General features: G+C 41.1%; 1 protein-coding gene across 1 annotated transcript in view; it reads right to left on the reverse strand.

Annotated features, from left to right (window-relative positions):
* Positions 1-200: 200 nt before the first annotated feature.
* The window catches only part of DGKQ (diacylglycerol kinase, theta 110kDa), a gene marked incomplete at its 5' end in the record, with an annotated part of 40044 nt that continues 26249 nt past the window's right edge, over positions 201-13995 (reverse strand). Inside the window, 5 exons of the mRNA XM_008944584.1 lie at positions 201-305; positions 1723-1904; positions 2478-2626; positions 4784-4935; positions 12320-12435. Of these exons, the coding sequence (XP_008942832.1) occupies positions 201-305; positions 1723-1904; positions 2478-2626; positions 4784-4935; positions 12320-12435 (704 nt within the window). The remainder of the gene's footprint in view (positions 306-1722; positions 1905-2477; positions 2627-4783; positions 4936-12319; positions 12436-13995) is intronic.

The raw sequence follows: 13995 nt of genomic DNA on the forward strand, positions 1-13995 counted from the left end.
CCCAACAACAACAAGCAACCAAACAAAAAGCTCCAGGCCCCCCCAGTACTATGTCCTGCCTACAAGTTCCTGGCTAACTTAGTTCCTCCCTGTTCCTGTTCTGCCTCAAGCAATATTGTTTGTGGACACCTGTAGCATTCCAGGATTATCAACCATAGTGCAAATTGGAAGTTGTGCAATATCACAGAGTTTTCCCAGGATTACCTGCTATTAAATTTCCCTGGTTCTTCTTCTCTAGCATGATGGAAGTCCAAGCTTAACTCTGCATCAATGCCAAGACCACAGTAATTGTTCATCTGTACAATCTGATAAAAAAAAAAATTCTTATTATTTCCCCCTTACATTTACAAATTAAGAGGTCTCAAAGTTTTTCAGCAAAAGCAAGCTTTGCAGATGATCCTTCCAAGTCACCTGCATCTGATGGATTCTCAAAAACATTTTCCAGCAACACTGCACTAAAAATAAAGCTGTTGACATGTGTAGTGAGCATTTCCAGAGTATCAGAAATTTAAAAACTTCATCTTAATTGTAAGTAACAAGCATAATAAAGCAGCAATAAAAACAAATGCAGAAATAAAACCAACCAAACTTCTCAAAGTGATTCTATGAGTAACTACACAAGCTGATGAATGTCAATGGCACTATTATTTTTAGCATCAGCCATGGATTTGTCATGACATCACTGGGAAGATGCTCTTCACTACATGAATGAGGATCTTGACTTCACCCACTCAGCTGCAGTTTAAATAGCTCCCTATATGCCATTCTCAAGTTTCTACAGATTTCAACCATTTCTGCAACTAATTCTTCCTTTACATGCCTCTTCATTTCACAGCTTTGCTATCCTAGTCCCTGACTCTCCCACTTATCACCTTTAAAAAGTACATCAGTCACTCAGGGCAGACCAACCCCCATCTCCATCAAATGAAAAACAGCTGGAACCTGAGGAACTGAAATCCTCCCACTGACACATGATGTCTAGGATTTTCCAGTGACCAGACCAAAATCCTACACAATTGCTACCATTATTATAATTTCCTGATTGCTTTTTGCCACTCACATGTCCAATTTCTTTGTTTTGTCTGAAGATAAACAGAACTATGATGCATGCAAAGCTCTGAATCTACAATCAAGACTTGTGGTTTCCTAAACAGAAAGAAGTAATATGAACCAAGGGACAGGGACTTTCACTCCAAAAACTACACGAGATGCCACATATACAGACATGCAATGGCAGTAAGGTAACAGAAGGATTTATGTCCTGTATGTGCTAGCAACTCATAGTCATTTTTTAAACTGTTAAAGGAAAGAAAAGAGTATTGTTTTTTTGGGAGGGTTTTTGGTCAACACACTTCAGTTTCAGTAGTGCTCTGGAAAAAAAGTGTTTGGCATTCCTTCAAAAACCTTTTCCTATTTCAGAAATAAACATATTTCCAACTGAGGCAAATAAGTATGCCATTGTCAGTTAAATCTCTTCATTAATCCTCTTTCAGATACTTTGTGCCAAACAGCTACAAAGTGTGTTCTGCAGCCAACCAGCCCTACCAAAACTGAAACACTAGTTCCATATGTACACTGTGTTCACTAAGGAATAGCTCACTAAGGCCCAGGCTCAAAGACAGGTGAACAACAGAAGACTAAACTACACTAATAGCTATCTCCTTTGTTATTTTTCTAGAACAACAGTTCCTAAGAATCAAAACCAAATGGTGCCCAGCTCACCTTTGGAGGCTCAGGTTCTGCAACACCATTCTCTGCACCTTCAGCAGGCTCTTCTGCATCCAAAAGGATAGTCCAGCGATCCATAAGGACATCATCTGCCTCATCCACGGAAACCAAAATGGAGTAGGGGTCCTCCCCACTGTAGCCAGCTCCCCAGCGCAAGACCCTTCCTAAGTCATTACCTGGGTGAGAGTGAAGAACCCCAGCATATGACTATGTTTTCTAAGTTAGCTAAAGGCATCAGAAGGTGCCTCAGCCCTGTTTTATATGTGAAATCCCATTACAGTTCTCCAAACTAGTCACAAAAGTAGTTAGATTGGACTGAAAAGCTCACGAGCAGAAAAAATACCTACGCACAGTTGTGGCTGCACCTGTGCTTAGCATCACTGTCTCATCTGAAAAGTTTTCACAGAAGGTGATGGCAGAACCTGTTCTGGAGTTGAGAAGTCAGGCAGCAGTGGAGTTCACTGGTTACAGCAATGGCTGATGCACCTGTGGCTGTCAGGGGGATAATATTTTGCCCTCTCCGGCTCCTGCCCACTCACACGCATCCATACCAATACTCCTGCCACTCATTTTTCCTTCAGAAAGCATGACCAACGTTTCCTTGAAAAGATGACACTGCATTTGCTCTACAACACCAACCAGAACTGAGTAATGGGATTGCTATCACAAAACTGCGTTTTGCCATAAAGATAAACCTTCTGGAGAACTTCTGCCTTCAAAAGAACAACGGTGCTCACTGTGATTCTCACCTGTTCCTAAAGGCAAGATGGCAACTGAGGGCTCTGAGCACACCAGCTTGTGCCTGATCTCCTCCAGTGCACCAAGGACCCAGCCAACGGTGCCGTCCCCTCCACACACCAGCACTCGGAACGAGGGAACTTTAGAGAAAGTGTGAAACCTACGTTGAGACACGCAGAAAAGCAGAAAGATGTTACAACATAGTACAGGAAAAGCAAAGCTTCTTAATCTGCTATTTAAGACACGTTATTACTGGATTTTGCCCCTGTTGGTTTACTATCAAGTTTCAGGATCAACTTCAACAAAGTGAATGGAAAAATAGGAACTTTTAGATACAGTTGGGTAAAAAGAATGAAAAAAAAGAACTAAAACCACATTATTCTCAGATCCTTCATAGCTAAGAGTCAAATTGTTAAATATTTCCTTTTTCACCAAAGACACTGAGATCTATTCATAGTTTCAATGTAAACACCTATAACTCTCTAAATGGAGATGTTGACTAGTGGTGTTTGGGCTTTTTACTTAGTCATAAGACTTATAGTACATTTTCTTCTTCATAGTAGTATTTTCCTGGTCGCTCTTACCTTTTGTAGCTTTTCATCCTACATACTGAGATATTGTCCTGGCTTGAACTACAACAGAACTAATTCTGTTCAGTGGTTTCACTTTTCAGCTAAGTCTCTCCAGCTAACTGCACTTGCTGAAGTTAATGGCAGGTTTTTGCAGACAGCACCTGCTTCTAGCAGTGAAAATGTTCGATGTGTAGATGTACTAACGTTCACCATGCTACCAAGGATGGGTGTGCACAAAGACTCCTGCTTACACTTGCTCCTGCACAAACCAACGTCACTGCTAAATCTTGTGTACTGTGCTGCAGGTGCAGAAAGGCAAAGGTGCTGCACCTGCGGGAGAAGCAGTCAGGACAGGTGACCCTAAACTGACCTGTGGGGTGTTCCATCCCAGATCCGTCCTATTCAGTGTAAAGCTGAGGGGTCCCGAGGGCCAAGCTCTCTTCTTCTGTGGCTGGCGGTTGAGAAGGGCACTGCCCGTTCTGCCTTCAGTCCTGACCCATGTGTTCCTGAATCCAGTGTCAGAAGCTAGCCTGTGAATCTGGTTCCCATCTGCTGCTGAGTCCAGTCTGGGACCTCCCCAATGCCTGGTCCACAGCATCAGTGGGGACAGTGACATAATGGCCATCAAGGGGCTTGGATTCAATACTTGTTTCATCTACATTCCATACATTCTATTTTTAATTATTATTATTTTTGTTAAAGCTGGTTTATTTCTCTTTTCTAATCTGTATGTCTCCCTCCCTTACTCCTTTTCTCTTCCCCTCTGGAAGGGGACAGGGGTCAATAGAGAGCATATGTTACAGTGGCCAGCCCACCCTCAAACTGTGACAGATATCCTGTAAAGGAATTTTTATTTCCCATTGCACCAGAAGCAATGAGCAAATGGAAGCTTTTGCCATCAGGCTTCAGAAGGATTCCCCAGACAAACCAAAACGAACAAATTACTGAAGTTGCAGCTTGAACTGCATTAGAAAGACAACAGAATTATACAATCCTGACAAAACACTTAGTGCTGCTTGTTTTTCTTGCCTCCTGTATAAGCTGCGTTTCTCCCATGAAAGCTTTTGTTTTGAAGAGCTTCTCATGACCGTTCTTTGTTAAAGCAGTGCTGAAGGAATGAGGCTACTCTGCGACCATCAGTGTCAGCTCTGTGAAGCTGGTAACAAACTGTTGTTGACTAAACCAATAATTGGTTCCTGCCTCCCTGCAAGTACATTATGCTCTGTTCCTTGTACTTAGAAATGTTGCAGCTGTGGAAGAGGCAGGCCCTGTTAATTCTGCAGTTGTGGCCAAGTTTCAAGAGTCAAGATAAAAAATCTTATTGTACTTTTCTTGTTAGTTCCCATGAAACATCAGAGGAAATAAAAGCAAAACCAAGCCCTTGTCAGGCAGTGTGACATTTCTCTTTCCACACCGATTTGATTATAAAATGTCTTTATTTTAAAAAATTATTAAATCTGCATTATTGCAAAGTGCATATAACTTTCCTAGGACTGGAATCTGTTAGGCTTGACAGAAGCATATACATCAAGAACTACTCTATTCTCATTTCTTCAGAGAAGCTCCAAGTTTAAATCCGTTTTCAGAGTGAGAATCAGTCAGAACGAGTGATCCACTGCTCTGGTCTTCAGGCACAGAACAGAAGCTACTTAGATCTTCATAACAACTGAATCTCATCCATCTTTTAAAAAAATAATGAACAACATAATTTTATTTGATTTTTTATTTCAAATATGATGACTTACCCAGGCAGTGGGCCACCATTAGTAAGTTCAAAAACCTGATGTGGATTTAGCAGCTTTCTAAAACTGTATAGCAGATCCCGACCTTTTAGACCACCACTTTTTGGATTCACAAATACAAGAAGTGGACAGCAGTTCTGTGGTATCTTGGAAGCCTAAAGGAAGACAAGAAAAAGGATTACCCAAAACCATGGCTAGGCAGGAAAATTTACTACTGCATCTCAGAAGTATTTCCTGATGCTTCCTTGATGCTTAGTAAAAAAATCCAGATTTGATAAATAAAAAGATTGATAAATAAAAAGATTCAATGTCCAGACAATGGACGGGCTAGCTGCTCATGTTTTTTTCTCTGGAAACTGGTTTTCCTCTACCCAGTCCAACTACACAGTTGAGCCTCATGTTAAAAACAAAGGCACTGTTAGTAATACTTCCTATACATTTCAGTGAACAGACTATGCCAAAGAACAGTGTGAGGGATGAGGCATCTTCCACAGTCATGTACAATTCAATCACGTTCCTCGCAAAGAGAGAACTTCTCCCAAAAACAACTGAAACTTTTGTCTCCAGTGTTGTGGTCGACTCAGAATACACATTGATCTACAAGGACAAAACATGTCAAAATGAAGGTGTTAAGGGGCAGACACTGGCATCCTCCCAATGACACAAGCTGGAAGATGCTTTTAAAAATACGTATTTAAAATTTTTAATCAGGAGGATTTCATGCCCATCTCTTATGATCCTCACACCTCTACCGAAGCTGCTGCTAAAAGGGCTCTCCAAGCACAGCCATGCTGCGGGGGAGTGTGGTACCTGTCCAGAAACTGCCCCAGAGGAAGCCACTGCACGTGGCACAGGAAGGCTTGCCTGGGGGACTGCATGGACTGCACGGGAATGGCACCTGAAGCCTCACCAGAGGTCAGAACTTCCAGCCACCAGAAGCACACCCTCAGGGCAGATTTTCAGCCAGCCAGCCCATAAGTTATTCCATAAAATTATTTACAAATGGTTCTAGAGAGATCAGAAAATGCCAGCACACCTTTCGTCCACCCTGCCACACGGCTGTGGGGCATGTATGTCCCAGAATCATCTGTCGGGCATTTCAGTGAGCACACTTCAGAACAGAAACGTTTGACACGGTCCCTAAGTTGTGGTAATTTGTATTTATAAATTGGACAGCATTCAGGGAACAGCGATTTGTCACGCAGCTGACAGGATGGACTCAGGGAACAGAACAACAGTGCTAAATATAAGTCAATTTAGACAAGAATGATTCAGGGGGCGGCAAGGCAGCAGCATGACCACAGCGTGCAAACATGTGGAGAGATACCAACAGCTACAGAGGGGAGCAGACAGCACCCAGAGAGCCTGCCAGCTGCTGTCTATGCACGGCCACTAGAGTGTGAACTGAGGTGAAGAGTGGAGAAATCAGGAAAAATTAATGAGTAACTTTGTGGGGAGCTGGACTGGAGTCTGATGCTGAGATCCCCCAGACCATCATCTACCTGTGAGCTGATCTGGACACTTAAAAAAAAATGGTCATTTGGGGCTTCCCAGTATTTGAGAGATTTCATCAAGTTTTGCTTTCCTAGAAGAGCTTGGTGCTAATCCCCTGCAAGTCACAGCCTGCCAGATGTGTCAAAATACCCACAAACACATAAAATCTTTCTCTGTGTCACTGCTTGCAGGAGAAATGCCCTCTGCCATCCAGCAGGAACAGAAACTTTCAGGGAAGAGAAACACTAAACAGGCAAGAAGGTTGGTGGGACAGGCACACACTTCTCCTTTTGCTCTTCACAGAATCATCAAGGTTGGAAAAGACCTTTAAGAACATCAAGCCCAACTTTCAACCCAACACTATTATGACCATTAAACCATGTCCTGAAGTACCATGTCTACATGCTTTTTGACCCCCTGCAGAGATGATGACTCCACTACCTCCCCAGGCAGCCTGTTCCAATGCCTCAGCATTCTGAGTAAAGACATTCCTCCCAATATGCAGTCTAAACCTCTTCTGGCATAACTTAACCCCATTTCCTTTCATCCTCTTGCTAGTGACTTGGTAGAAGAGACCAATACCTTCTTTCAGGTAGCTGGGGAGAGCAATAAGGTCTCCTCTCAGTGCCCTCTTCTCCAGACTAAACAACCTCAGCTGCTCATCCTAAGGCTTGTGCTCCACAACCCTCATCAGCTTCGTTGCCCTTCTCTGGACCTGCTCCAGCACCTTATGTCTTTCTTAGGCTTATTCTATACTTCCTCACCTTTTAGATTCTACCTGAGACACTCAGTTGAAAAATGTAAATTTTCTTAAAAAAAAAATATTAGCCAAACAAGGGTTATTTTGGCTCACAAAGACCCAGAATAGCCTCAAAATGTGTTACGGGAAAGGTTTCACTGCTGGCAAAACAATCAGGTTGGCAACACAGAAGCTGTGAATCTGTCCACACAGCCTTCTCCAGAGGAGGCACCTTCATGCTACCCTATGACCACTCCTAGGTCAAAACACCTCTCGCCTCCTAGTCAGGCTTCATTGGAAAAGGGGGAGCAATTGTTCAGATCATGCCCAACACACAACAAGGCTAATTTATTTATCTTTGTTAAGCACATGGAAAGGATATTTGCAGTCAGCAAAGGGAGTCTAAGGAAAACAATGCATGCCACTGTCACAGAAAGGAAGGACTTCTTGAGTTGTAAGGTCAACAGCTCAAGGATCCACACATCCCAATGAGAGAAGTGGATTTCCTCCATTTGAGCCATCACAAACATTAATAAAAATAGTATGCAGAGCTCCAGGTTTTCCATAAGAAAAGCCCTTCTCATTACTCCACCAATTCCTGTGCCACCACCTGCCATACCCCGTTACGAACAGTCCTTTGAAAATCCCACAAGTGACAGAAAAGCAACAAAAGGCAAGACAGTTCTGAAAGGAAATGCCATGTGCCAGGGGGTAACACAGCAAACTGCTACCTTCCTGCACTCCTTGTTCCAGCTTCTACTCTGTCCTTCCTTCCCACCTGACCACCTCCTGTTTCTTCCTCTTCAAAGCTTTTTTACTACCCGAATTTAATTTCCAGTCATTTCAACTTTCTGAACAATACAGGCTATTGGAAACCTCAGGCTGGGTCCAACCCTCAGAAAACTTGTGGGTTTCAAGAAAGGTGGGTAAGAGGAAAAATAGAAAGAAAAATATTGTCTGCAGCTCAAAGCAAACAAAAAGTTTTTCAAAGCAGAATGAAACAAAAGAAGCAAGCCCAGCATTCAAGTCAAACAAATACCTTCCTTAAACATGGACAAGAACGTTTGAACCTTCTCTTCTTCAGGAAATCAGTTGCTAAAAATACTGGCTTTGGACATTTAGAAGTGACATGTTGAACACATGTTTCATATTACTTGCTTTTACAGCAAGTTCTAATGCATTGGGTTTAAAACCAAGTAACTAAAATAATCACTTCAGGGAATCACAATGATTTTTGTGATGTGGTAAGCTCCAAGGCATTCAAAAGCACAGCTGTGTTTTGGAAAGTTGTATGAAATCCTACGCAAGTAAATATATATTTTGTAAAGATGTAGTTGCAGTTTCTACAAAACTGCCATCCACATTTCCTAACTGTCAAGTGTCAGTATTATACAAAAAAAACCAAACAGTTAAGCATAAGCGTTTACCCTGAAAGCTACTAAGACTCACATACAGCTGCAGAGAATGCCTGGAGCTAACAAAAAAACCCTGTATGTGTTATAAACTGAGCGGTCCTACCACTCAAAACCATCTATGTTCAACTGTCTTCTACTGAAAATCCCAAACTATACCTATTTTGGACTAAATGCACCTATGCAGAACAAACAGAAGCATTCCAGGAAGTGCTGAGCCTTACAGTTAACTTGCTTTCCATCATCAGTCTTCATTAAACTTAAAGGAGTAAAAAACACTGCTAAAGCCCTAGATAAAGGCCAGCTTCTAAGAAAACAAGTATTTTTCAGCAGGGGTTAAAACCTCTGTGACAGTTTGTACAGCAGAGCAGGGCTGCTGCATGGCTTTCTGGAAAGTACACACTCCATTACCGTTATGGATGGCCACCAGGGCAGCACTCTCACGCTGCAGGATTTCTCTTAATCCCTTAATAAAGCCCCATTGGGTATGTAGGGATGAGTTAGGTCCCAGGCAGGAGGGGATGGGTGAGTCACAGCCTGAGGACTCCCCTCCCCCTTCAGCCCTGGCTTCAGTGCTCTACTTGAGGAGTGGAATCTGCAGAGGGGTTTTGTGTTGGCTTGTGTTCAGAAGGGAATTTATTGCTTGTTTCTTAGAGACAGCTGAAGGAGGCCGTGTGATTTAGGCACTCTGACAGTCACTGCAAATTGCTTAGTTTGTCAAGATTAGCACAGTGTGGCTTCAGGGTGGGGCAAGGTATTTATTATCCATGCTAATCCCCCCTCTGTTAAGTGTACTGTGTGATCACATCTCACGATGAAGAAGAACAAGACATCCTGTGCCACACACCTGCCAGCACAACCATGGCACACCTTCCAGCATGGTGGGCTTTCTCCAGGAACTGCAGATATCTCTAAGTGACAACTAAAACACAACATTTGCAAGTGGGCTGTCTGCAGCATCTCCCATATGCAAGGACTCACAACACCCCAAGCACAAACTGTGTCCACCCTGGCCAGAAAGGAGTCCTTTCATCTGATGAGGAATGGTGTGCAAGATGTCTCAATGCAACTGGAGCAGCAGCTGGGCCAACACAGCAGGAGCTCGAGCCTTTTCTTCACTTCTTTTTTTGTGGAACTGCACCAGTGGAAGAAGTATAGAAGGTAACTTTTCGTGGTGTTTTGGCTAATGGGGTCATTAAACTATCACGTTTTTAGGTTGGATGCATTTGTGTGAGAAATTAGTGGAATGAATAAAATGGAAAGTATCACCCGTTTAGGAAGCTCCCTCATCTTTTTCTACTACTCTTAATGAACCTAAATGCAGTACCTCAGAGGGCACTCCACTAGTTAATTGGTATTAGTGACAAAGCCACAAAAACTTGTCACCATTGTGCTGATATTGGCCTCGTACAACTCTCTGCTGATCTTCTTGTTTGCCAGTGCTGCAAAAAGACTTCTAGTAAATTAGCTTTCATGGATTCATAGATTCAGCCCTGCAATGTCTTTCACCTTGAGAATCTATCAAAGAGTGACACCAACTGCCCTGCAGGTCTTTACACACAGCAGCTCAACGGCTTTGTAAGATACTGTATTTTTTTCACACTCCAACAAAAACAGTGTTTTCATTTATTTTAATATTGTGAAATGAAGAAGTGTTTGATTACATTCTCAAAAGGTGCAAAATCATGAAACAGCAGAACAGATCAACACATCTGATCACACTAATTGCTTGAATTTCTAATAAAAAGTTAGTGCAAACTGATTCTGCATTCAAACTTTTCAGTAATCATAACAGGAGGATGAATTGCTTCTGGCAGACCTGATCATGCCAGACTACAAATGGGCCTCCCCCTCAGAAGCTGGATCAGACACAGAGTAAATGAATCTCACCTCAGGAAAATGGAGGACTAGCAACCTGCTAACCACCAATTTACTTCTGTGCTTTTATCAACTTTTAAGAAGGGTTGCTTTCGTGGTTTTGTTTGTTTGTTTGATTGATTTAAGTTCCAATTTGGAAAAATCATTCATTAACCAAAACATTGTGGTCTTTGTTTTACCACCCATTCTTCTTCTGAGACTAAACATCAGCCCTTCATTCCCAATTTCTTTCCCAATGTGTATTTCATCCACAAGAAGAATGTCAGACACAGCATAAATTTAATACTATGCTCAGTTTCTGTGTAATTATTTCCTGGTGCTGTATTTAAATGGTCACATGTATAAACAAAGGCTAATAATATCATAGGATAAAAGGATGATCTAGGTTGTAAAGTACCTCAGGAGGTCATCCAGTCCAATTGCTACCCAAAGGAGAGTCAACAATCACTCATTAGTTTACCCTGGGGAATTAGCTGGGTGGCCCAAGCACATATGAACAACACTTGAAATATTATTAACTCTTGACTCATTTCAGTGAGGTGGGCAAATATAAACAATACGTGCTGAAATGGAAATAAAATGTATATGCATATGTATAGCCCGTCTCTCACTCTTATATATTAGAAATTCATCCCTAGCAGTCCCATGAACTGGAGTTTCTAAAAAATATCTTGCATCAGATAACAGATAATGCTATTGGTACTTTCCTGGCATCAAGAAGCTCACTTCAAGCACACCTAATATCAGAGAAACAGACACACATCATCAACAGAGTTCAGCTTCACACACCATGCACCAAACCTAGGCTTATAATGCATTTGTCTAAAACCCAATGAAAACAAGCATCCAGAAGCAGCACCATCTTCATGCTGCCTTCTGTTTCTGGTAGCAGAAACCCTGAAATCTAGTTTGGACAAGGAAGGACCTTGGTTTCTAACAGTCTCACAAAACATAATGCCTATGCATGTATAAGAACAAGGTTCTCACCATTTTTGGAGGCGGGGCGGTAGCTTTTCATTTTTCCAGTTTCATGTAAGCACTGCCACTAGTATCTGCTTGTACAAAAAAAAACTTTGCCTTCAGAAAACTGACAGGCATAGGCCTCTGAACGGTGAGAGAAGGCATGTAAGTATGCAGCTATGGCTACTGAACTCAAGACCTTCTCATCTAAAGCTGTTTCACAGTTCCCACTAATTATGTATTCTTTTTAAGTTTTCAGCCTTCTGTGAATTTCTAAAAAGTCAAAGAACACCCTCACTTCACTTGCCTTACTGCAACTCCAGAAAGAGAGTAACTGCAAGATAAACAGGAAGTAACACAGCTACACTCTCTTCTGGACAGAACCTACATCATGCTGGTTAAAAATCACTTGGCTCAGTGAACCATTTCCTTCTTTTCACCCTGAATCTGCTTTGTTAACGTGAAACCTGATATAAACCAACTGACTCATATAAAAGCTATTTGTAACCATAAATTCTAATAATAATCAATGAATTTGTGAAAGGACTCTTGCACTAAATCTTCCAAAAGACTGCTTCCCTCTAAAATCCACAATGAAGCATTTAAACAAGGTCAAAATCCCTCTGTGACAGAATAGGGGAAATGAAGATTCTGCAAATGGGAAGATTAGTAGTAGTACTTTACTTCATGGTTAGCAAGGAAACTCATTTAGTCACCAAAACAAAGTAGTTGTAAGCATTAAGACACACCAGCTAAAACTAAAACCCTAACACTTTGATCATTGAAAGAAATAGAGGGGAAAAAGTATAGTTTATATATATATGAAGATATATAGTTTATAAACAGTTAAACAGTTTAACAAATAAGTTTGATAGTTTAATAAATATATATATAGTTTATACATAATTTATAGTGTGTATACATATATACACACATAGATAATAACTCCTTTGAATAAAATGTATTTTCATTTACTTCCAGCAGAAAAAAAGTCTTAAGGCAGTTGTTTCACATTTAAAGACATATTTCAAATTCAAATCCAAATCCATTTCTTACCACAACTTCAGGAATCACCACGGCATTCAGAGGCTTGTCATTGACAGTTGTGTCTTTAACTAGCATGTATATTCTTTCAGCTTCAGAAAAACATGAAATTTCAAGTACAACAGCACCTGTAAAGAGACATCAGAACCAATTTTTGTATTTTTTATTACTATTAGGAAATCAGTATCACCGTATCACAGCAGAAGTTTACCCACTTTGCTCAGAACATTATTCAGTGGAAGTTACTCAGCATCACTTGCAGTTGTTGGTTATCAGTGAATTGGGCTGTTTTGTCTTTAAAGCCTTTCTCTGTACCCCTAAGCACACTCAAAATATTTGTTAAAGCAGAACAGCTTGAGGACAAGAACTACAGCACAGAACTGATGCATATTTCAAGACTTCCATCAGGCTTCAGAAGTACAGCCTAATTCCATACTCTTTATCGTAACTAACAGGCTGTTCTCATCATGTGAAATGACAAAGGTATCAGCTTTCATTTTGTATCCCAAAAGTCCAGCAATTCCCTTTATTGTAAGAATATCTCGGTATGAATTACCACAAGCAAAGATTTGGTTTGAGAATCGATTTAAGATCTTTATGCTGGCTTTATGGAAAAGCTGGGTAAGAAGGTAAGACAAAAGGGAAAAATAACAGAAAATGAAAGTTAGACACTTAGTGAGGTGGACAACAGGGCAGGACGAGATCAAAGTGCATAACGGACAGCATATGAGATGTAAGCTGGTAACACAGCCTGGCTGCAACCCGTAGTGAGAGTCAGGAAGTTATCAGAAACACAAAAATACTCAGAAAGTGAAAAATAAAAATCACATACAAGCAGAAGCATCTAAAAAACACAGGGAGGTAAACTTGGTTAAATGAAGCTGTGACATGAGAAGGTGATCCTAAAACCAGCTCTTCTCCATTGACAAATACGAACAGGAGAAGGCACATCCAAAAGCTTTATGGTTTTCCCTGTGAAAAGTCAGCATTAACCAGCCATGTGGAGACCGCAGATACACAAAGGAAGCACACATCAGTCCTCAAAACCACGCTGCAGAAGGACTCATTTGGCAGTCCCATGAAAGTTAAGCTTGCCAAAGGATGTAAAGCATCTCCATTATGGACACCTAAATGTACAAAAGATGAGTCCCATGCTTTTAAGTTTTACCAAATGCAGATCTCCACCTGACCACTGCACTAAAGCTGCACAGAGCCACTGCTGCTCCAGCTCTCGGGAGCCTCATGGCTTCTCTGACCTTGCTGAAATAAAATTTGTACAGCAAAAGCAAGGCAACAGCTCAAACTATGAAGGCAGAGACGAGTGTACTGATTTTCTACAGACTTCCAGCCACTGAACCCCAACTTAACACTGCCCTAAGAAACAGTGACTGTGAAACAACCCCATCAAGTTCAACAGCAGTATCAAATATTAGTATTTTAGAAGTCAAACAAAAGAGAGAATACTTGAAGGGTTTTTAACAGTTCAGTGGTTCAACCTCTAAACTCATTTTTATGATGAAATATTACCACTTTCTGGTACATGAGGCCAACCTTTAAAAAAGTCAACCTTTTCATTTTTTTTTGTTTTTTAATAAGGTAACATTGATCTACTGCTGCTCATAAATATGTGTTACATTTTATCTGATAGGGTATTTGCATATGCAGTAAGACTAACATAGTCTGAGCTT

This window comes from Merops nubicus, unplaced genomic scaffold, assembly GCF_000691845.1.
Source record: "Merops nubicus isolate BGI_N331 unplaced genomic scaffold, ASM69184v1 scaffold45227, whole genome shotgun sequence".
Classification (NCBI taxonomy): domain Eukaryota; kingdom Metazoa; phylum Chordata; class Aves; order Coraciiformes; family Meropidae; genus Merops; species Merops nubicus.